Genomic DNA, 21,895 nt, shown 5'->3' on the forward strand with positions numbered 1-21,895 from the left:
GAAATTTACATCCACACTGAATGAGGTACTTTCAAGCCAATAGGAAATAGAACAGCACCATTGATGTTGTGCTTTAAGGTGTCAATGTAGTCACTGCAAAGGAGCTCATTGTAGGCAATTCTAGACGACGGGGCGGGTTTGGCGCTTCAACAAAGCCTGCACGAGTCGGACTCGGAGGCAAAGACGTCCGTACTGTACTGTATACAAGTACGTCCACTCTACTAACTACTACATACTACCTAAAATAACTGCCTAGGTACATACTACCTAACATACTAAATACTACCTAGAAGGTACTAGGGAGTACCTGCTGCATACAGAGTAGTGCCTCTGCTACTGTGAATAAATAAATAAATACCCCTGCTTGGCGGGCGGTAGTCAAGGCTTGAACTTGGGTCTTACCCAGTTTGCTCTAGCTTCAGTAGCGGTGACGAATCAGCTGGCTGGAAGAGGAAGACCGAGAGCAGTTCTGGGCCTAGCGTTGGTCCACCGTAGAACAGGGTCCTCTAACTGTAGGGGGTTAGTCTAGTACTGTCTCACTGATCATGATTACTAAGAATTATAGGAATACACTAATTATAGATCGATATATAGGTTCGCGGCTGTTTCCAGCTAGATAGATCTATATCTATTGATCAGATCTCACCGCCAAGTAATTGGTCAAGCTCATCTTCGTCTTCAAACACCTCATCCTGGAGCGGGATGTTGGCAGTGCCCTCCTCCTGGTCGATGACGTCGGGTTCCGGCGATAGGCAGGGGCCAAGAGCCTCGTCGATTATCGGCACAGAAGACGCTGGCGCCGGGGGAGCCTCCGGTGGGGGATCCTGGAACTCCGGCTGGCCGGAGTTCCATTGCTCAAACTCATGGCGGTGACCCTTTGGACCAGGGGCCAAATCGCCGAAATAAACGTCAAGTCGACCGTGGCACTTTTGACAGGCCAGGAAGAATCGGCAAGTGGTGCAGATGTACGAGATGCCATATATGGCCTGGAAGGGGAGCATACTATTAGCATGCACTATTAAGGAGAGACAGAGATATCAAAAGAGCTTACGGTGAAACAAATGTCGCAGAAAGACTCTGAACTTTGGCAATACCTCCGAATTGGCTCCGTACTGGCACCGGGAGAATTATTTCCCAAGGCCGTCTGGAGCAGCTGGATGATTTCATCTCCCGAGTCGTGAAGCTGAGCGAGCTCAAGAGGTGTATACAGGTCCTGCTCCGTCCCCATGCGGCATTGTACCTTCGGGTCTGCCCCTTCCGACAGCAGCAGCCGAACGGTCTGCGCGTAATCGGCCGGCTCCGAGGCCATGACAGGCGCCCAGCATAGTGTCGAGGGGCGGAGAGCCCAGCAGAGCGGCGTCCAGCCATCAATGTCGGGCTGGTTAACGTGCCGTTGACGCTCCGCGGGGAGTTTCACATAATTCAAGATTGCCTCGACGGTCTGCGCGCGACCGAACTGCGCGGCCCAGTGAAGGGAGGTCTTCTGAACCCTGTCCGCCACCATGAGCATGCTGTGGTCCGCTTGGAGCATGGCCTCAAAGTTCTCTAGCCCATTCACGGCCGCGAAATGCACCGCGGGTCGACCCAGCCCATCGAGCCGCTGGGGGGTTGCCCCGTGATAGAGCAGATAGTTGATTGTGCTGACCCCAGCCCCAAAGCAGGCAGCCGAGAGCGGGTTGCAAAGGGAGAAGTCGTGCTCGCCGGTGACCTGGGCCTCTCGGCGGACCAACTCGCGGATCAGCCGGTCCTGTTTGTCCAGCACCTCCTGGCGACTAGCTCCGGCAGCCACAGAGGGACGGCAAACGGCTATCAGGGGGGTGCAAAGATAGGTGTCGACCGTCTGGTTGACGTCCGCTCCGTGGTGGATCAACTTTTCCACCAGGTCGATCTGTAGGTTCTGGCACGCGATGTGGATGGCTGCTCCACGAGAATCCGCGACGTTGTGGATCTGGAGACTCGGCTGCGCCAGAAAGAGGTCAATTACTTCCGGTGGTCGCTCTAGGGCCACTGCGCAGAGGAACGCCGTCCATCCCTTGTCGGACTTGGTGTTGATGTCAGCGCCGGCCCGAAGAAGCAGTGGGATGCAATCGGATTGATTGCACCGAACCGCAAGCGTGAGCGCGGTGTCCTGATTGGCATCCTGCGCCTCCAGCCCGAGCATCCCACGATATTCGAGCAACACCTTGAGAATACTTGGTTTCCCTAACCCGGCAGCCAAGTGAAGGGGAGTATTCCCTTTACTGGTTGTGTCCGTCAGCTTGGCGCCAGCTTCCATCAAGATCCGGCAAATCTCCTCGTTGGGGCTGTATCCGGAAGCGTCGAGTATGGGACTCCAGCCAAAGGAATCCCGATGGTGAATGTTCACCCCTCGCTTGACCAACAGACGGACCGCTTCAACGTTACCGGCAGAGGAGGCCCTGTTGATGGCCGTCAATCCACCCATTTCTACTTCCGGATCGACGCCCGCGTTCAACAAGAGCTCGAGAATCTGAGCGTCCTGGAGAGCGAGCTCAAGCATCGTCCATCCATCGTTGTTTTTCTCGGCGAGTGGAGAGCCTCGGCCTAGTAGGACCTGTACAGCGCCAACATGATGTCCTCCGACGGCGTGGAACAGTGCATTCTGTCCATTCAGATCCACCAAGGCAATATTGGCTTGGTGGTCCAACAACCAGTCCACCGTTTCCCGATCCCCAGCTGCTGCTGCGTGCATTAATGGGGTCATTCCAGACGAGGGTCTGCCGACAGCATTGATATCAACAGCAGCAGACTCATGGCTCACCAAAATATCCATGATTTCGAGCCTGATGCTGAGTTGCATCCCAGACACAATAGCCCGGACCAACAAGGTCGGATCGTGGAGCTCATGGTTTGGATTCGCATTATGATCGAGGAGCAGGCGAATACAATCCGGGTGGCTTAACTCCTGAATCGCAACCTCCAAGGCTGTGATCCTGCCGCCGGGCCCGATCGGATTGGGATCGGCGTCATTCTCTAGGAGAGCTTGGACGGTTTTGAAGCGACCCAAGGAGACAGCAGCAGCCAAGGGCCGCACTTCTGCCCCCTCATGCCCGCGACCCGGGAGATCCATGTTAGCGTCGAGAGATGCCAGGGTTTCGACCACTTTCCACAGGCCACTGCAAGATGCAACATAGAGGGGCGTCCATGGTCGGGGGGCATCCAGGAGTCCGTTGTCCCTGGATACAATCGCTTTTATAACATCGTCGTTCCCGTGAACAGTTGCTATATATAGAATCCCAAACGTATCACTTCTAAGGACATTGATATTGGCACCTTTCTTGAGCAAGCTCTGCACGATTTCGAGATGGTTGAGCTTGCACGCCATGTACAGCGGGGATGGATCGAATATCGCAGGATCATACGAGGGGTCCGGACTCATTCCCGCGTCCAGGAGGGCATCGACCACGCGCCTCATGTCCAGATATACTGCTCTCCAGAGGACCGAAATATTCTCAGGACCGGGGGATCTGTCCAGGTTGTGAAGGACCGCATCCTCGTCACCTCTCCGCATGGCCTCTGAAAGGCTTCCCACCTGAGTAGGAAGATCGTGTCCGGTTTCACTCAGGAGTTTATAGAGCCTAGAACTATGGTCCCCTAGTGCCAGAAGTGTTGCGCCCGCGGAGTCCAGATCTCCCATCTTGGGTCGTGAAAAGGGGTTCTGCATGGCCCAGTACAGATGTGCCCAAGGGGTTAATGGTCCGTTAGGCTGGAACAGAACTGGAAGTAGTGTTTTAAGCACTGAGGGGGCTTTGGATAAGTGGTAAGGAAAAGATTCGGTTGCATAATATATTATGTCCCGGCGATCAGGAATCACCGGCGGAGTGATTTGCTTCTTAGATGAAATGACTCTCTCCTGATACTTTCTGTAGATGTCAGTGAGGCGACTCTGGATTATTTTTGAGGTCAAGAAGCGATTCAAGAACGTGCACGTTGTTTCGGGTGCTGTGGATTGGATCTCAGCCCATATATATTCACCACCGCTTTGGAAAACGCGCAAAACATCTTGACGGAGGCAAACCTGGCCGTGGCTGAATTCCAGCAGTCCGGTGAGCCAGGTCTGATGCCACGAAGCTAATTGCAACAGATCAGCGCTGGAAGGATGGTGGGTGGTGAGCTGAACATGTCCTCCCTCAATTGAATAAAAACAGAGTGCTGTCAGCTCGCGAGGTGTGAGGGGTCGGGATCCGCACAATACCCATATGAGCGTTGATCGAAGCTGCTCGGTATCTGGAATTGATCGTAGTATGTTATCGAGAACACTTTCCACTGTGTCTGATACTGTAACAGAGCCCAGCAGCTCACAGAATCGTGCATGTGTCTGTGAGGATCGACGATTCGGCCACCCTGTGTAACATGAAACTGTTTCCACGATGGCACATAGGGTATCTCGATTCATGGGAATCAGCTCCTGCAGGCGTTCCTGAAAGAAAGTCTCCCCATGTCCGTTGGGGCAAAAACGCAAGGTCAGTCTCTGGTTAGAGTCTTTTGTTGGTGCATTGTCACTTGGCTCTTGCCCCACTCTGTAAGAGTGAAGGGTCATATTGGGAACACAGATATCAAGCTCTTTTGTCAAGACATCAGGGGTTGTGGATGTTATGAGAAGCTTTATTGGTGCGTCAGTGAAGCTGATACCCTGGGCTATGGCCTTCAAGTAACCCATTCGGCTATTGGAAGTACCGCAGGCATCAAGATCCCGCAAAAACAGCATCGCGGTATTCGTGTTAGTTAAAAGCCGCATATTACACCTCAAGAGGTTTCGCACATCTTTAGCAGTCCATCCATGTTGCAGCGAGAATTGATTCTCTAGGAGCTGGCGCTGTATGCCCACCTCTCCCATGGGCAACCGGTGAGTAGTCTCAACTATGAGAGCGCTGGCCATCGCGCTCATCGAGCTGCGCTCTGGATCACAGTTGGAGAATGCAAACGAGAGTACGTTGGCGCCATCTAGTTTCATATCATGCTGTTGTCTTTGCCACGCAAGAAACACCTGTTCTGCCGCTTCCGCTACCAGCTTCTGGTCCTTGCCATGAACATACAGAACCTGGAGGCCCCTCGATGCCACCCACTTTCTGTGCTCGGCGCTTCTAAGGATCGGATGTGATTCTATGATGCCCGTTGACACAAACCGGCAGTGAGGCAAAGCAAAAGACAGAAGCGATTGTTCAATGGCCACCCACGACGGGGGTGCACCCCAACTGTATGATCCGTAGCAAATAATGTCCGACAATCTCGATACGAGGGTGGTATTTTCTTGTTCACTGGTTTCCTCGGGGAGTGGCAATTCAGCCGGAATGCCTAGTATCGCGGTGGCACGATCAAAGACCTGTTTTATCAAGCCCCTAGGTCAGGTTGAAATCCCAGCTCCTCATTCAGTCCAGGCTCTGCACGGGTTACTTACCGAATCAATCTTTCCAGATGTCTCTGGATTTGCATATATGCTAATTGTTCGAGTGCGCAATGTAATGCGGCAGCTTAAAAACAGATCGGTCATTTCCACAGCCACGTCCGCCAGGGCCTTGACAGATGCTGGTGTGATGAGATGACTCCAATCATCCGTTCTTTGTGTCTGCAAAAATTGCCATAATCGGGCATCGAACGCAGGAGCATCATTTCTGCGATGAAAGCAGCCGATAAACACCTGCGGCGAGTACAAAGTAAGACTCAGTGATCATGAATCCCCGACAGATTGACTATATTTTATTCACTCACGAATCTGACAGTATCAATGAAGATTCCTGTCCATTGTTCCTGATCCACAGCGGCGAGCGAGACAGCCTGTCCAATTCCCTGGATCAGAGAGACTCCTTCACTGCCGAGGCATAGGACCTGAACCCAACCTTTTCAACAATCAAAGCCCCCAAATCATAAGCTAGAAATATGATCGCTCCTTTAGCTTCCTTGAATTTGGGCCAAGGAGATGAGAAGATAAATGTCAGCTCTGCAATTTTGTGTGGTGAAGAATCGTTGACTAGGATGTCTGTCTCTTGACAGCAGACTCACCGGGTCGCCTGCTGCACGGAAATGAAGCAGCCCAGCTAGCAGTTGAAGCGCTTCTTTCTCGACATAGTGACTCGTCAAGTCGCCAAACAGGAAATGGCTGGCGCAGCTTTGATACACGAATTCCCGCCGTGTATTTTGGGGGGTGCTGTGATCCCCGAAGAGAGCTTCCAGGTTCAAGCGCTCGAACGGCGCAACTCCCATAACATGCACCACACTGGCAAGATTCACGTGTGAATAAGTAGTCCAGAAGTACCGCGATTGTAATCCTTACTCAACATAAGCCGGTGAGGCAGTGTCAGAGGTTGAGACTTGACGGGTGAGTTGGAGAGCCTGGGTTGATTGTATGGCCGTTGCTGACTCATCCGCCATGGTGTTTTGTTTCGTTCACCGAGAGAAAGAGAGAAAGCAAGTAGTTTCCTGCTATCAAGTCAAGGAAAGACCAGAGAAAGAAGACCAAAGCGCCTTTTTCTGAGGTCTCTGGATTCACTCTACCTGGCTCTTGATGGGTTTACAACTTCTTAGAACCCCTCCTTCCCAAACTGATGTGAGAAAAGCAAAATCGCGACTGCTGCACGTTTCCAGCTAATGTATGGTTTATGCAGTCTGCAAGCTGCATCATGCCTGATCCAGGGCTGTTGGCTAGGATCGAGAGTCTAGTACACACTAAGACTCACTGATACAAGGCATGATTGGGGGAGGAGATCGGATCTCCGAGGTAAGCGCTCGAGAAATGACTTGGAGATGAAAGTCATAAGAGTGACCTTGACCTGCCTTTCTCTTACTAAATAAGCTGCCCTGTTCCAGGTATTGCTTCTCCCGCTTCCCACGGACTCGGGGACTATGAGTCTTGATACGACTGACGAGCTCTGGCTGAGTGAGGAGGACGAGGATGAATACGAGGATGAGAATGACTTGGCTGATCCGAAGTATTTTGACCTGAGCTTGACATATCAAGGTCCACCTGGTGGTAAGTAGTAACAGTTGCCATTCGTCTAAGGCTGTCTATCTGTTGCCCGAATTTTGACTGGTGAGAGCAGACTTTCACACCCGCAACCGACCAGGCCAGCGACAGCGACAGGTGGTTTCCGACTTTGGCACGGGGCGAACGAAGCACAGGTCTGCTTATCAGGTCGGTTGTGAGGCAAAAGTCATGATACACGGCCGATGGGGGGGAACAGGTCCTGACTCGCACAAGTGGGCGACCCTCTTGGTCTACCAATTCGAATTTCATTCCTACCGCGGACGTCGACTCAAGGCGGCCGACATTCGCTTCGAATTCCAGCCAATGCGGGGGCAATCCAACAAGGTATTTGTGGCAGAGATACGGCCGGACCGTGTGTTCAAGGTCGAACGAACGGAGCAAACTGAGCACTCCAAGCACGGTCTCGATCTCACTATTGGAGCGCAAGCTGGGGCGGCGGCGAACGCCTCCATCACCATCTCCAATGAGACAGAGGTGGAGAAAGTCACAGCCCATCACACGGTGATCACTGGCGACAAACCTGCGGATATTTACGGTGATCGGTACGAGGCCCATTTCTCTCTGACGGAGAACCAGTCACAAGAGGACGGGATTCCCACGCGACTGACAACATGTATCCTTCTGAAACGGGACACAGAGGGTGACTTTGTTTGTGTCCCCTACATCCATGTCACCCCCGATTTCAAGACGATGGTTGGCCAACTGTTCTCTTCCAGAGACAGAGATGACCCTATTTGGTTCAGTCCATCTGAGCCGGCATTCAATCAGTTGGAAGGGAGAGCTATTGACCCGGAGAATCTCGGAGCCACCTGTCTAGACCAGCTATGGGATTGTACTATGTATACCCAACGCGCTGGGGTTGTCAAGGCCACGTAAGCGGGGAAGGGAGGGGTGATGAATATTGCTTTTGCTTATTCTCTTTAGTACTAACAGCCTTGTAGTGGCTTGTTCAGCTGGAGCGAATCGATAAATAAGCGCTGACTTCAGCGGGGTTCTCCCTTTATCGGCCTAGTAGTATCCCCATTGCGATTCTCCATCATGGGCGACCCTCAGGATGATATCGAGTCCTACCTTTGGGAGCCTGAGCAGGAAACATTCTCGTCCGCTGGCCTTGGAAATGAATGGCAGGGACTATCATCGGGTGAACGGCTGCGGAAATTGATGCAGCTGTTAGCCACCGGGGCGAGATGGGAATCTCTCGATCCGCAGGTGAAGCAGTACGTAACGTACCGCAATCCGATGGACCAGACAACACCCACCGTCCTGCATCACTTATCCCTGACGCAAGGCGATGATACCTATGAATTTTACCAGCTTCACGAGGAGACGCGCACTAGCATTCTTGCTTTTCTCCTTGAAGACCACCTGCAACCGGATCGAGTAGCCAAAGGAGACTACCCGGTCCTTGCCAGGGCGTTCCAGAGGTATAATCTTTCGTTTCTGACCATGATTTCGACCAGCCCTCATCTCCGGAGCTATCTACCAGGTCTGCTCCAGGCTTCTCACCTGCTCCAGCGCCAAAACTCTCTGCATCTGGCATTCCGTTGGCTGCCGATGGAGCTCAAGCCGATCCTCATGAAGGACCCTCCCAATGTCACGCAGGTTCGGGAAAAATTGGAGACACTGATGCGAATCATCCGGGAATGGATTAACGAGGCCCCTGTGACGGCCATCACTGCCCGAGACACAGATGGGAACACCCCTTTGCATTACGGGATGCGATATGTACTGTGCTATTACTTGAACCCAGCGGTCTACAGAACGATTCTAGTGGCCTTGATCGATAAGGGGCAGACCTGCCAGACCCCGGTCGACTTTCTATTCAATAATGACGACAAATCCCCATATCTGACATATCTGGAGACCAAGGTCATGTTCGACAAAAAGCGGCCTCGGTCAGCTCCGCCGTCTGTGCTCCCATACGGGGAGGGGTCAGGAGTCAAGAAAAGTGATCGTCTTGCCAAGGAAAATCGACCGGACCTACGACCAGAAGGCAGAATTGGAACCATCGATCAAGAGAAGGCAAAGCAAATGGAGGAGAGCAACTCTAGGGCTATCACGGGGCTGTTATTGGAGACCTCGAACCCTCCCACCGCCGTTTTCCCTCTCCCGGCCGGCAGAGGACCCCCGTCGCAGCTGCCCCCAGTACAGAATCCCATCCGCCAACCCTCGCTGCGCCCTCAGAAAATGCATCTTCCGGGTGGCAGCGGCCAGGACCCCAAGTCTGTGGCGGCGGCAGCGGCATCGTCGTCCGGTGCTCGGTCCCCGGTCGTCAAGCCCGTCACCGTAACCATGGCCAACGAGCATGCAACTAGACAAACACTGCAGGTCGACAACGAGGGCCCGAAAAGACAGGCCGCCGATTCAATTCGCCAGTATCTCCGACTGCATTATATTCGAACAAGGTCCGACATGGATGCCAAGAACCTGCTCTACGGCAAAATAGCCTCAGGTATGTACATACAGTTCCGTTTGGATAAGGGTTTTTGATGGACTGAGAGGAAAGCTCATAACCTTGCTTACTCGTCGACTTTCTTAGATAAGAATCTGTATTTTGATGCCTCCCACCTGAGAGGGCGAGAGCCTGCGCAGGTTGTTCACTTGATCCGGAGGTTGGGCAAAGCCGGAGGATTCGAAGACACTCTTTCCTATGTCAAGATTCCCCTATTGTCAGAGCCATACTGGCTACCAGAGCAGATGATCAAGGCCAATGGAGCGAACGCAGCGAATGACAAAAGGCCACGGAAGAGCACCCCTGGTCAGGACAAATCGCTGCTCGGGCGCAATGCCCTCGTCGCTATATTCGACGAGCTGGCTGCTGCCAACGTCCGGACCATTCTACGCCTGCAAGTTGAGGATAACGGCGACGAACTGGCCCATTCAGATACAGCCATCGAACGGGCGATCAAAGGGCGGGATTTACCGGGTGAATTGGACTCCTCCCAAACCAGGAAAGCAGACATCGAGATAGAGACTTGGTAATGCCTTTTTCTTCTTTTTGTTTTATTATTGATATTGGACTCTGCTCCGAATTCTGATCCATGATGCATTCTAGGGATTGGCGAAAGCCAGATATAAGCATCGATGTGATCATATATGCTGCACCGACGATCAAACATCTTCATTTGCACTGGGGTGGGAGTCAAACTGTGCTCCGAGGGTGGACCAAGGGAATCTTAGAATTATACAAACCCCGTAAACGGCTCTCTTCGGTCAATCTGCATATATATCAGGTAGTGTTCCGCACTTCCTCTTTCCAATAGCGGTATCAAAGACCAAGCGGGCACTCACACAAGTCTACTGCTCCCAGGGGTTCGAGAGCGAGGTACGGACAAAGAAGATGATAGAGCAGTTCAAAAACGAGGTGAAGTCATCGACGGAAGGTAAGGTCCAAGTTGATACAACCCACCACAAGGGAAGAGTGGTGACACATATGCGAGCCGATGATGAGTCTCATCACTCCCTGGATACGAGCGATGTGGCCAATGAAACACAATATAGGTGGGTAACTCGAATGGAGGAGTTCCGAGATGCAATGCATAAAATGCATGAGGCTCTGAAGGAGAAAGTGCCACTGCAGCCGCCACGAGTCAAGGTATGTTCTCTTTGTTTCGTCCTTTCCCACAGGCCAAGCTGTTGTCCTAAATCTCTTCCAGGTGGCACTCATCGACGATGGCCTGGATTACGGAGATTTTGATGTTTTTCCGCACACCGAGGTGCGAGGACTCAGCTGCTATCCTGGCATTGGGCAGAACGGGCGGCCATGGCATGAATCGACCAAGGGCCATGGAACCGCGATGGCCAATATGATTCTCCGCATCAACCCGTGGATCCATCTGTTGGTCATTCGCATTGAGGATGGTATCTCGTACGCGAAGCCCGGCCTCGCTGCTCGGACAATCAATCCCAACAGCGTGGCTCATGCGATTGAGATGGCAATCATTCACAAGGTCGACATCATTTCCATGTCGTGGACTGTGCGCAAACGGATGCCCGAAGCCCGCAGCGCCTCGAGTAGCAACATTAGGGGTAATGCTGTCAGCGGGGCGCCAAAGAAATCCATCGACGAACAGGGCGGGGGCATTGGACGGCTGGAAACGGCCATCAAGCAGGCTGCCACGGAAGACATTTTGATGGTGTGTGCGGCGGCGGACGACATCGAGCTGCTCGGAAAGGATACCCTGCCGTACAGCGCGGCGATGGAACAAATCTTCCGCATCGGGGCCTGCAATTCGCAAGCGCAGCGCGATCCCGGGTCGGAGAATGCGCGCACGATTGCGTATTTCCTGCCGGGGATCCAGGTCGCCGAGGCGCGACGGCCCAACTCGCTCAAGCCGATCGTCTACCACGACGGCTCCTCGATCTCCACTGCTCTAGCCGCGGGACTGATGTCGATGATCCTGCACTGTGTCCGCTACATGGCCCAATGCCACGAGGTGAACGCTTCCTCCCCGGATGGCTCCTCTCCTTACGGGATCAATCGGTCCGCGGGATGGGGGGGAGCGCTTCGGCGACACAACAATATGCGGGCTGCGTTGCGGAACATTGTTACTTATTCGGGGCCTGGGGAACAGGAGGACCCCAAACAGCTTCCTGTTTGGCGGATCTTCGGTGACACAGCGCAGAAGCTGAATGATGCCTCCGGTGTTCAGAAAGTCGAGAAGCTATGGGACTTGGTGGCTCATCTTTGCCATGGTCTGGAGAATTAGCTGCAACAGAACAATAGAATCTAATCATTAAACCTATGGTCTAACCTGCTAGTTACCTCTTAAGAGATTCCCAGGTAACTAATGACCAAACCCATGATGCTTCGCCCCCTCCGTGACCTCCATCCCCTCAGTGATACGAGTAACCAAATCATCTACCTGACGATCATGTTTATCCGGATCATTGCTATAGGCCCAACTGATCTTTCCCTTGAACTTCCTCAACTCCATATCAAGCTGATACAAGCCCAGGCCGGCCTGCTTGCTCACCCGCGTCACCTGCTGAAGCAGATCCCCCAGATCCTTCACATACCGGACCTGTTTCCGGAGGAAGCGATTCTCCACCGCGATAGCAAGCGAGGTATCCCCCGAGCGGGTGGCGAGGACGACCAACCGCTCCAGATCCTCTAGCAGGCGTTTCTGGACGGCCAGGGCGTCGCGCGTCGGCCGCACAGGTTCCACGGGACTACTAGGGAAACAGGCGTTGGAGGGGGGATGGATAGGGGTGGGTTTGCTTGTTCCCCCGCGGGTGATGAGGTATTTCTCCAGCCAGTGCATGTCTAGTAGGCATTGGGCGGCGAAGCGATCAAACAGCCTAGACATATCAGCATCGATACTCCAGAGAAAGGTTATGAAGGGGGTAGTTGGGTACATGGCGAATCCGTGCAGGCAGATGTTCGCGCTGGAACAGTCGGCTGCCAACTTGCGGAAGAAGAGCCAGCTGGTCAGCTCTTCGTGGATGTGGCCTCGGATGGACTCTTCGAGTTCGGCCGTGAAAGACTTGGGCTTGATCAGCTCGTCGATGTTGATGTGGGAGACCTCTGCGATGGCCTGTTTCGCGACCTCTGACATTGTGATGATTCTGTTAAAATGGTGAGTTGTTAGTTAGTAGTTTTAGGTAGTCGATAGTAGTTTATAGGTATTGAGTTAAATAATTTATAGGTAGTTATAGTTCATAGGAATATAGTTTATATGTAGTTCACTCTTACGTAGTCTGACGGAGTTATTTCTCATCTCTGCATACTCTTGGTGAAGACTGATGTAATGAGATAGCAAGGAATTTGTATGTTACATTATACATATATACGTCCGCCAGCAGACTTATCAGTACCTAAAGCTAAAACGTCACATACGCGGCCTTGGGGCACACGCCTGCGGTTTGGACAGCCGCATCGATCCGCTCCTGCATCCATCCCGAGCGCGTTCCAGCATGCGGAGACCCGCGGAGGGCACTCCGCGACGTCAGACAGTTCCCGTTCTCGTACGAGTACTGCAGACAGTTCCGGTCGTCGGCGCAGCGAGCCGCACATTCCGCTGCGGAGTTCATGCTGACCTCACCATCGTCCGTGCTGACCTTGTCGGCAGACAGATTGTTCCAGTCGTCTCGATCGGCGAGCGTCTCGTTGCGAATAATGTGGTGGTATACATCGCTATGCAGAAGCAGCGAATGACCCTGTATAGTTAGCACAGAACGAACACAGGAAGAAGAAGAAGAAGAAGAAGAAGAAGGAGAGGTACATTTTGAAACCATTTCTGGTCAAAAAGCCACATTGTTTCGATATCTTCCGGCTTCATGTGATGGAAAGAGACCACCGGGTAACACCAGGGTTTGCGGCCGTAGGCTTCGCCCAAGGCATCAAGCTCCCACATGTGGCCCGACTGCAGCATGGGCCAGGCCCAGTTCAGCGGCACGCCGGCATCTCGCATTGTCTTTCCCAGGACGCAGTCTCCAGCCCAGCTGGCGGCGGTGTACCTTTCCAGCTCCTCCAGGCGGTCTGTGCGGTATTGCGAGAGTTTACGCATCGCCGGGTTTGATATGATGATGCCGGAACCCCCGTAGGCAAAGGTGATATCCGCAATCTGCATCTGGTTCCCCAAGAAGAAGGGCTTGGAGGGATCCAGCTCGTTCAACCAGCCGACCAGATTCGGCCACACCATGTACGTGTCCGCCTCGACGAAGACATACCATTTGGCCTCCGGGCGGGCCTGCAGGGCCTCATCGATCATGGGGAGGAACTTCCACTTGTCCAGCTTCCAACCAGGGTTCCCGGGCTTCCCAAAGGCACTGTTGGCCTCGTCGTGGAGATCGTCTTCGATCAAGCCGGGTCGACCATGCTGCAGGACACGGTTGTAGATGGCAAAGTCCGCGTCGGTTTCCTTGGTCGCCTTACTCACGCTACGGAGGACATCGACCGTGCGCACCCCCTCGATGTCTTCTTCAAAGTCGGAGAAAATGGTGTAGTGCGGCACGCAGCGGAGGGTGGTGCGGATGTGAACGGGGACCTTCTCCAAGGCTTCCGTGACGCCCGTCTTCATGATGACGAGCACGTCCTCCAGCCCGGGCAATGATGGGCAGCCCGACGCCTGAGTCTGAGTCTCCGCTGCAACCACCACCGGCGGTTCTGAAGCGGCAGGTGCGGGCCTCACCGTTGTCGTCGTCGTCGTCTCTAGACGGGTAGCGTTGGTACTGTGGTTCCCATGGCTGGCTTTGTGGGAATCGGAGCTGAAGATGAAACCGCGATAATGGGAAATATACGAGCTGGGATCATTTATCAGAAGATAGTAGAGGACAAGCACACTCAGGATCGGGGAAACGACGAGGATCCAGCGCCGTGAGGGACTGCGCAAGGAGATCATGGCCGGTGACCTCGCATGCCGTGTTAAAGAAAGAAAAGAAGGAAACCGAAAAGAAGGTCAAATTGTAATAAACAGTAGTCAACAGTAGCGTACAGAGTAGTGTACAGAGTCGCAAGATATGAGGTAAAAAGAGACGGGACGATCAGTGGGTTATGAGAGGCTTAGCAGAAGTGCTGAGTCTGTCTCTCCACCAGAGCTCAACCTCCTGCTACGTGAACCCTCCTGCTCTCTTCAGTTACCCGCCACGAAAGCAGCGGCGGCGACTCCGGCGACAGCAAATAAGCACGAGGCGCCAGCTCAGGCTGTCGCTGGTGGGTATGCGGCCGGCGCTCAGGGCCTGGACTAGCCGGAACGGGTGCCGTTTGCGTCACCATGCATCGGGGCAATAGGGTTAAAGCGCTACTGTGGCCAATAGTAAACATGCAGATGGGGCTGGTTGTTTCGGATTCGGTCTTGTTGGGTGGGGCTCCTGCCTGTTTCAGATGTTTTATTGTTGCCTAATCAGAACCAGCTGTCATTACTACCTAGGTAGTACATACTACCTATGTACAGAGTAGTTATAACTAAGAGGTAAGTATATATATAGGCATATACTGTATATAGGATAGGTACTGAATTCAGTCTAAGCGCCTAAGTACGGAGTACTATGCAAGTGAGGAAACTATTCCTACATATTTATGCATACCATACAGACTAGGTACCTAGTATGCTAGGTACCTATCATTTAATGAGCCATAATCTAAGTAATACATATGATACAATAACCCAGTGGAGTCTAGACCCATCGTTCATCGATAGATCTTTTAGCTAGTACGGAGTACTTCTATCTTGCGATCAATTCGTCATCTAGTTAACTAGGTACTATTACTACATAGTTAGTATGGAGTACTCTGAGGTAATTAGTTAAATTAAAGAATATTCTAACTACCTGCCAGTAAATCTATAATATTGAAGATATCTCAGCTATGCCTGGTAATGGTATAGAATAAACATCGTTATCATGTTTCTCAATTGTCTGAAATAAGGCATACTCTGTATGATAATAGCCTGCCCGCTGTACATGTTGGCCTGAGGCAATATTGGCCTGAGGCAACCACTCATCTCCAGACCACAAACTTCATATTAACATCCATCAGACAAATATTTCCCCAAAATTAGTTCCATCAATGATTGCTTCTCGCTACAAGATTATTCTCTGCCAAGAACTGCACTCTCTCAAGCTTCTGATTTTGCCTCGGTTATGCTGTTTCCCCGCAAAAGAATGAACTACTCCGCATATATCTACTGACTACTCCTACGCCAGGCTCAGCGCGATGCTTCAAGAGCTTATTTATCGACCAGAGACTCACTCGACATGTCCTACCAATCAATCTATCCGCCCATCGACATCCCCCACGTCAATATCCTGTCCTACCTGTACCCCCCCAACCAGACTGTCTCAGACAAACCCATCTGGATCGACGCCAGCAACCCCGCCCAGTCTCTCTCGCCACGCCAGCTGCTCTCCTGGGTGAGGAGACTCGGTTTCGGTCTCGACAGGCTGGGCGTTCGTGCCGGTGAGGTGGTTCTGGTCTTCACCCCGAACCACATCTTCGTCCCCGTCGCGTACCAGGGCATCGTGGGCTCCGGGCGGATCTTCAGCGGTGCAAACCCGGCCTACACCCAGTCCGAACTTGTGCATCAGCTGCGAGATACCCATGCCGCGGTTTTGCTTGTGCATCCTAGCTTGCTGCCCACTGCTCTGGCGGCGTGTCGTGCTGTCGGGTGGTGTCCTGCAGCAGACCGGGTGTTCCAGTTTGCAGACCATGAGTGTGAGACTTCCGCAGAGGGAGTAAGAGACTGGCGGGATTTGATCGGCAATGAAGAACAGGGTGCCTCGTGGAAATGGGATGGAATGAGTGGGAGTGGTAGTGGTAGTGATGATTCCGCTTCCAAAGCGTCGTCGACGGTCGCCACCATCAATTATTCCTCCGGCACAACGGGATTGCCCAAGGGGGTCTGCGTGTCGCACCGGAACCTCGTCGCGACGGTCGAGCAGACCATCTTCATGGACGATCGGGAGACAGCATACGAGGTTGTTCCTGCGTCAAGGCCGGAGCAGCGCTGGATTGGCTTCTTGCCTCTCTACCATGCTTATGGTAGTCCTTTTAATAAGAAGAAAACGTCTATTTTGATGTACTGCTAACAAATATAGGCCAACTGTATGCTTGCCTCATGGCTCCCAAGCTCAATTTCCCCATCTACATCATGACCAAGTTTGTCTTTGAAGACTTCCTCGCCGTCATCCAGCAACACCGCATCACCCATCTACAGGTCGCGCCGCCCATCCTAATCATGCTGGACAAGCGGTCCGAAACGGCGCACTACGATCTCAGCAGCCTGCAGAATATCCGGTGCGGCGGAGCCCCGCTGTCGAAGGAGTTGCAGAACACGATCCAGACCCGGTTCCACGCCAACGTAGTGCAGGGCTGGGGGATGACAGAGGTGACCTGCGGAGCCATGCATGTCCCCTCTGGCCGCTACGACGACTCCGGCAGCGTCGGCCTGCTCGATCCAAATTGTGAATGTAAGCTCGTTGACGACAAGGGGCAGCTGGTCACCGAGCCCGGCTCACCGGGGGAACTGTATGTGCGCGCCCCAAACGTGTGTCTGGGATATTGGAAGAACGAAACCGCCACGAAGGAAACGCTCGATACAGACGGATGGCTGAAAACGGGAGACGTGATGCTCGTCCGTGAGAATTGGTTCTGGATCGTCGACCGCAAGAAGGAGCTCATCAAGGTGAACGCCCTGCAGGTGGCCCCCGCCGAGCTGGAGGCCGTCCTCCTGGAACATGCGGCCGTTGCGGATGCGGGAGTCGTGGGCTGCGTCCCCTCCGCCCTGACGGGGGAAGAGTGGCCGCGGGCATATATCCGGCTCAAGGACGAGGCGGTGGGAATGGTCTCTGCTCGGCAGATCCAGCAGTTCATCGCGGATCGCGTCGCCAGGCACAAGCAGCTGGTCGGGGGGGTCAAGTTCGTGGATGAAGTGCCTCGACTGGCGAGTGGGAAGATCCGGCGCGCAATTCTCAGAGAATGGGCGAAGCGCGATTCTCTCCCAAAGATATGATAATTGTCTTGTTCAAAGTACTCCATATTTACGATGGTCTCACAGGCTCTAGAACCACCACTTATGACTCACTCCTCTCTCTCTCTCTCTCTCTCTCTCTCTCTCTCTCTCTCTCTCTCTCTCTCTCTCTCTCTCGCTCGCTCGCTCGCTCGCTCGCACTTTATTCAAACATGGCCTCGCTATCAGCTCTGCCAGTGGAAATCAAGCTACATTTTCTCTACGCACTGTGCGATCTGTACGATCTCCGAGCAGTCATCCACGCATGCCCGAGTTTCCATGCCATCTACGTTTCCAACCGGAGGAATATTCTCTCCTGCCTGCTCGCTCGCTCCATTCCTTTCCCCGTGATAGTCGATGCCGTGGGAGCAGCTCTCGCCAAGCGGTGGCGCGAGATTCCCTGCGACTTTTTCGATCGCACGTCGCTCAAGAATCTTTCACAGGAGTTCATCTCGCAGTACCACGCTTTGCTCTCGCTGATCAAACCGTACGAACCACATGGGCAAGGCAATTACGCCGGGCGCGCTCATCCTGTCACCGAAAATCAAAAATTATATGACCGTCACGGTCTGGGGTTGTTCGGTGCAGCGACGCCCTTCACCGATGCCGAGCTGGTGCATATGACACGCTTGTACTTTATTGTCCACGATGTGGCGGATGATATGGCGCAGTCGGCGTTGACATTAGCGTCTTCATTATCATCATCATCATCATCATCATCATCATCTCCTCCTTCTTCTTCTAAGCAAGGATATGATGAAACTGTCTTGCCACTGTCGCCGTCGGAGATTCGACGCCTGCATCGTGTTCTGTATCGAATGGAGACGTTCCGGTACCTGTTCAAATCGTATCCAGATTTTGAAGGGCTGCGACTCGTGCATCTGGAGATGGAGTGTCATGTTTTCTTCCAATTCTTCCATCCGTGGGAGATCGAGGAGATGCTCTGTTTCCGAGACTACGCATATCGGACGTTTTCGTGGGTCTCAGACGACATGCACTATGACCTGGAAGCGTTGTCGTTTGACGGCACGGCGATGGAATCTATCGGTGATGGTCTCCGAGAGCGATGGAGAATAGAAGCGCAACAGCAGAACATAATAAAGAATTCTTCTTCTTCTTCTGAGGAGGAGGAGGAGGGTTCTGCATTTGACGGATTCAAAGAACACTGCATGTCTCTTGGGCTGGAATTTCTTCTCCGCTGGCTCAAGGCGGCTAAGGAAAACGACCAGACGGTCGGCATGGCAAAGCAATTCGGGATGATCAGGCGCCGATTGCGAAACGTGGATTACTTTGATCCATTCTTCATCGCGCTCACACAAGAGTACACGCACCGCTATCGTCGGGAAATCGACGGGTCAGTGTTTGGCTCCGACGATGATTGGGATGCGCCCAATCTCGCATGGACATGGTTGGTGAATAGAGAGACGAGCCGGCTGTGTGCTCAGTTCCCATCCCTGCTGCCATGGGGGTATGTCTTCTGGGACGCAGAGAGGCTCCAAAGGATGCAGGTGGAAGAGGAGTTGACCACGTTGGGCTCATATGCACAGGATTTTGCTCCCTTTGCCTAGCGGCCGTAGCTTTCCTTAGAAGGCACTTTCCTCTCTCTACCCCTTTTCTATCCAACTTGAGTCTCGCCGACATGACCCCTATGAGTTCTGTATTGCCAAATTGACAACCCAACCATGGAATATTAGTTATTAATAACGTCCATCGAGTCTAGACCTAATCATCCTCCTGGCGAATGGCTGGAATCGAATACTCTAGCTAATGAACTTATCCGAAATTAACTACTCTAGAAGACTCTATATATAAATGTGGGGAAGGCTTAGAAAAAGGATCAACCTGACCCCTAATACTACTCCCTCATACTAACTACTAACTACTAACTACTAACGGTCATCAATAATGTCTCATTCAATTCTCCAGTCTCGAAGCCACCTTCCTGTCTTGCCCGCTGTGGGGCCTTGGGATCCACTTCTAGGTGGGGACGGTGGGCCACACAGTCCTGGTACAGATCACGTGAGCGAGTGTATGATGCAATCGACGAAAACTCGTTAATGGCGCGGATTACGATTCTGCCCCTTGCAAGGTTGCACCACCAGGAGAAATCAAATATGGGTGCCCTTGGACAATTTATTGGCAAACCACCTAGTCCTTCTGTATTTTATTACAAAAGAGACCAAAAAAAAATATGTTTCTAATAATATATGTAGTATCCCCTATGTAATATTGTTCTATTGATAACGCCCCATAGTACTACCATCCTCCATATTAGTTACTCCGTACCTCAAGGTCTGGCCAGTGGAGCCCAAGTTAGGGCTGGGTCCAGGAACGACGTGGGCCAAGACCAGGGGCTAACCCAGACAAGCATTTCACGTGAAAACTTTCAGGCACGCCACATTCTTGAAGCCTGAGGCCGGAAATTGGTCCCTCTTCACCACATGTAGAGTATCTGATTGGCCAGGTACCGAGTTGATTGTGCAGATTAAGGGTCAGGGACGGTACAGTACTAGGTACACACGCCCAACCTGGCCATAGTATGCAGTATGCAGTACAGCAAGGTGTAGAGATAATCAGCATTAGTCTAAAATTCTACTCTATGTAGTAACTAACTAGTGACTCCTTAACTATCCGTACTCCGTACTCCGTACTCCTTAACTCCTCCGGACTCTGTACAGGAGAACAGGCTATATTTAGTCAGGCCGCACGGTTTGCCACGACTCCACGCTAACCCCACCCAGGGCTAGCGCAGGGGATGGATCGTTCTCCGGCTTTTTCAACTCTTTCCATCCGTCGTCTTTCTTCTTCTCCTCAACTCCCCCATCGTTTCTTTGTCCCTCGTTGACAACCACTTTCTTTCCTTACCTACCGATCTTTTTTCACTCTTGAGTCATCTTACACTCTTTTACCACTACACTACATACTTTTTATTATTATATTTTGTTTTATCTTTTTACTATATTCAGTCTTTCAACATGCAGCTCCAGCACCTTCTCGCCTTCGCGCTTTCGCTCGCTACCTCTGAGGCCGTCTACCAGGGCTTCAACTATGGCTCGACCTACACTGATGGCACCAACAAGGTCCAGTCCGACTTCGAGGCGGAATTCAAGACGGCCAAGAACCTCGCCGGCACCGACGGTGGCTTCACCAGCGCTCGTCTGTACACCATGATTGTAAGTGTTGGCTGGTAGTAGCGTGAGAAAAAAAAAAAAAAAAAAAAAGACTTGCTGACTTCTTCCAGCAAGGTGGTACGACCGACACCCCTATCTCCGCCATTCCCGCCGCCATCGCCGAGAAGACTACTCTGCTGCTCGGTATCTGGGCGTCAGGGGGTGACTTTGACAACGAGCTGGCGGCCCTCAAGTCGGCTATCTCGGAGTACGGCGACGACCTGACCGATCTGGTTGCCGGTATCTCGGTTGGCAGCGAGGATCTGTACCGGGACTCGACCACTGGTATCGAGGCCGACGCCGGCGTCGGTGTCGGTCCCGACACCATCGTCTCCTACATCAAGCAGGTCCGTGAGGCCATCTCGGGAACCACCCTGAGCGCCGTCCCCGTCGGCCACGTCGACACCTGGACCGCCTGGGTCAACGGCTCCAACTCCGAGGTTATCGACAACTGCGACTGGCTTGGTGTCGACGCCTACCCTTTCTTCCAGAACACCGAGTCCAACGCCATCTCCGACGCCAAGGCCCTCTTCCTCGAGGCCATGGAGAAGACCAACGCCGTTGCCGACGGCAAGGAGGTCTGGGTCACCGAGACCGGCTGGCCCGTCAGCGGCGACACCGAGAACCTCGCCGTCGCCAGCACCGCCAACGCCAAGACCTACTGGGATGAGGTCGGCTGCCCCCTGTTCGGCGTCACCAACACCTGGTGGTACATCCTGCAGGACGCCTCCCCGACCACCCCCAACCCCAGCTTCGGCGTCGTCGGCAGCACCCTCTCTGACACCCCCCTCTACAACCTGACCTGCTCGGCCTCCAACTCCACCTCCTCCTCCTCCGCCAACTCCACCACCGCCTCCTCCTCCCGCTGGATCACTGCCTCCGCCACCGCTTCCTCCAAGATCGCCGGCGCCACCGGTGCCAACTACACCTACACCTCCGGTAGCGCCTCCGCCACCAAGGGCTCCGGCAGCTCCTCCGCCGGTGCCGCCAGCGCCTCCTCCACCAGCGTCGTGACTTCCACCAGCGGTGCCAACACCCTCTCTGGCTCCATCTTCGGCGCCGTCATCGCTGTCTTCGCCTTCGTGGTTGCTCTCTAAATGAGTTTGTCCGTCGTAGATTTGGCTTAGAGGAGTGTGTGTGTTTCCCCCCCCCCTTTTCACCTCGGGATCCTTGCGTGACGCTGTACCTCGTTACTGGTGTTGTTGCCCTTTCTCTCCAGTGACTTAACTTCAATCGAAAATATTTTGTCTACCTTTTTTTTTCTCCGCAAGTGTTCG

At 53.0% G+C, this 21,895-nt stretch overlaps 7 protein-coding genes across 7 annotated transcripts; 4 read left to right on the plus strand and 3 right to left on the minus strand.

The window, feature by feature from the left end:
• Positions 1 to 1,946: 1,946 nt before the first annotated feature.
• Positions 1,947 to 5,641, minus strand: ASPZODRAFT_910635 (hypothetical protein). Its single transcript, XM_022730413.1, has 3 exons — positions 5,417 to 5,641; positions 2,242 to 5,341; positions 1,947 to 2,192 (listed from the first exon to the last, which is right to left on the minus strand). Exons 1-3 carry the CDS (start codon positions 5,507 to 5,509, stop codon positions 1,999 to 2,001), a joined length of 3,387 nt encoding a protein of 1,128 aa, XP_022578175.1. The 5' UTR covers positions 5,510 to 5,641; the 3' UTR covers positions 1,947 to 1,998.
• Positions 5,642 to 6,858: 1,217 nt separating this feature from the next.
• On the plus strand, positions 6,859 to 11,709 carry ASPZODRAFT_154494 (hypothetical protein; the record flags this gene model as incomplete). The annotated part of the gene is made up of 8 exons (XM_022726098.1): positions 6,859 to 6,985; positions 7,056 to 7,858; positions 8,054 to 8,752; positions 8,789 to 9,452; positions 9,540 to 9,926; positions 10,073 to 10,233; positions 10,389 to 10,595; positions 10,657 to 11,709. The coding sequence occupies 8 exons, from the start codon at positions 6,859 to 6,861 to the stop codon at positions 11,707 to 11,709; spliced, it is 4,101 nt and encodes a 1,366-aa protein (XP_022578176.1).
• A 78-nt stretch (positions 11,710 to 11,787) lies between these two features.
• ASPZODRAFT_19384 (hypothetical protein) lies at positions 11,788 to 12,558 on the minus strand (the record flags this gene model as incomplete). The annotated part of the gene is made up of 2 exons (XM_022727394.1): positions 11,788 to 12,301; positions 12,359 to 12,558. 2 exons carry the CDS (start codon positions 12,556 to 12,558, stop codon positions 11,788 to 11,790), a joined length of 714 nt encoding a protein of 237 aa, XP_022578177.1.
• A 125-nt stretch (positions 12,559 to 12,683) lies between these two features.
• ASPZODRAFT_136122 (hypothetical protein) lies at positions 12,684 to 14,577 on the minus strand. The gene is made up of 2 exons (XM_022723985.1): positions 13,225 to 14,577; positions 12,684 to 13,159 (listed from the first exon to the last, which is right to left on the minus strand). The coding sequence occupies exons 1-2, from the start codon at positions 14,341 to 14,343 to the stop codon at positions 12,824 to 12,826; spliced, it is 1,455 nt and encodes a 484-aa protein (XP_022578178.1). The 5' UTR covers positions 14,344 to 14,577; the 3' UTR covers positions 12,684 to 12,823.
• A 732-nt stretch (positions 14,578 to 15,309) lies between these two features.
• On the plus strand, positions 15,310 to 17,551 carry ASPZODRAFT_136123 (hypothetical protein). The gene is made up of 2 exons (XM_022723986.1): positions 15,310 to 16,481; positions 16,538 to 17,551. Exons 1-2 carry the CDS (start codon positions 15,698 to 15,700, stop codon positions 17,449 to 17,451), a joined length of 1,698 nt encoding a protein of 565 aa, XP_022578179.1. The 5' UTR covers positions 15,310 to 15,697; the 3' UTR covers positions 17,452 to 17,551.
• A 70-nt stretch (positions 17,552 to 17,621) lies between these two features.
• ASPZODRAFT_19387 (hypothetical protein) lies at positions 17,622 to 19,016 on the plus strand (the record flags this gene model as incomplete). Its single annotated transcript, XM_022727395.1, has 1 exon — positions 17,622 to 19,016. One exon carries the CDS (start codon positions 17,622 to 17,624, stop codon positions 19,014 to 19,016), a length of 1,395 nt encoding a protein of 464 aa, XP_022578180.1.
• Positions 19,017 to 20,152: 1,136 nt separating this feature from the next.
• ASPZODRAFT_103088 (hypothetical protein) lies at positions 20,153 to 21,833 on the plus strand. Its single transcript, XM_022720821.1, has 2 exons — positions 20,153 to 20,621; positions 20,690 to 21,833. Exons 1-2 carry the CDS (start codon positions 20,424 to 20,426, stop codon positions 21,713 to 21,715), a joined length of 1,224 nt encoding a protein of 407 aa, XP_022578181.1. The 5' UTR covers positions 20,153 to 20,423; the 3' UTR covers positions 21,716 to 21,833.
• The last annotated feature ends 62 nt before the right edge of the window (positions 21,834 to 21,895 follow it).

The sequence above is a fragment of the Penicilliopsis zonata genome, assembly GCF_001890105.1.
Source record: "Penicilliopsis zonata CBS 506.65 unplaced genomic scaffold ASPZOscaffold_18, whole genome shotgun sequence".
Classification (NCBI taxonomy): domain Eukaryota; kingdom Fungi; phylum Ascomycota; class Eurotiomycetes; order Eurotiales; family Aspergillaceae; genus Penicilliopsis; species Penicilliopsis zonata.

What these genes read in the sequence shown, in the direction of transcription:
- ASPZODRAFT_910635 (XM_022730413.1), bottom strand. Translation starts at nt 5,509, where the DNA reads ATGACCGATCTGTTTTTAAGCTGCCGCATTACATTGCGCACTCGAACA. An exon ending in CATCTGGAAAGATTGATTCG is followed by an intron (nt 5,342 to 5,416) that starts GTAAGTAACCCG and finishes TTGATAAAACAG; the next exon opens with GTCTTTGATCGTGCCACCGC. An exon ending in CAAGCTGACGGACACAACCA is followed by an intron (nt 2,193 to 2,241) that starts GTAAAGGGAATA and finishes AGGGAAACCAAG; the next exon opens with TATTCTCAAGGTGTTGCTCG.
- ASPZODRAFT_136122 (XM_022723985.1), bottom strand. Translation starts at nt 14,343, where the DNA reads ATGATCTCCTTGCGCAGTCCCTCACGGCGCTGGATCCTCGTCGTTTCC. An exon ending in ACCAGAAATGGTTTCAAAAT is followed by an intron (nt 13,160 to 13,224) that starts GTACCTCTCCTT and finishes CTAACTATACAG; the next exon opens with GGTCATTCGCTGCTTCTGCA.
- ASPZODRAFT_136123 (XM_022723986.1), top strand. Translation starts at nt 15,698, where the DNA reads ATGTCCTACCAATCAATCTATCCGCCCATCGACATCCCCCACGTCAAT. An exon ending in GCCTCTCTACCATGCTTATG is followed by an intron (nt 16,482 to 16,537) that starts GTAGTCCTTTTA and finishes TAACAAATATAG; the next exon opens with GCCAACTGTATGCTTGCCTC.
- ASPZODRAFT_103088 (XM_022720821.1), top strand. Translation starts at nt 20,424, where the DNA reads ATGCAGCTCCAGCACCTTCTCGCCTTCGCGCTTTCGCTCGCTACCTCT. An exon ending in CTCGTCTGTACACCATGATT is followed by an intron (nt 20,622 to 20,689) that starts GTAAGTGTTGGC and finishes GACTTCTTCCAG; the next exon opens with CAAGGTGGTACGACCGACAC.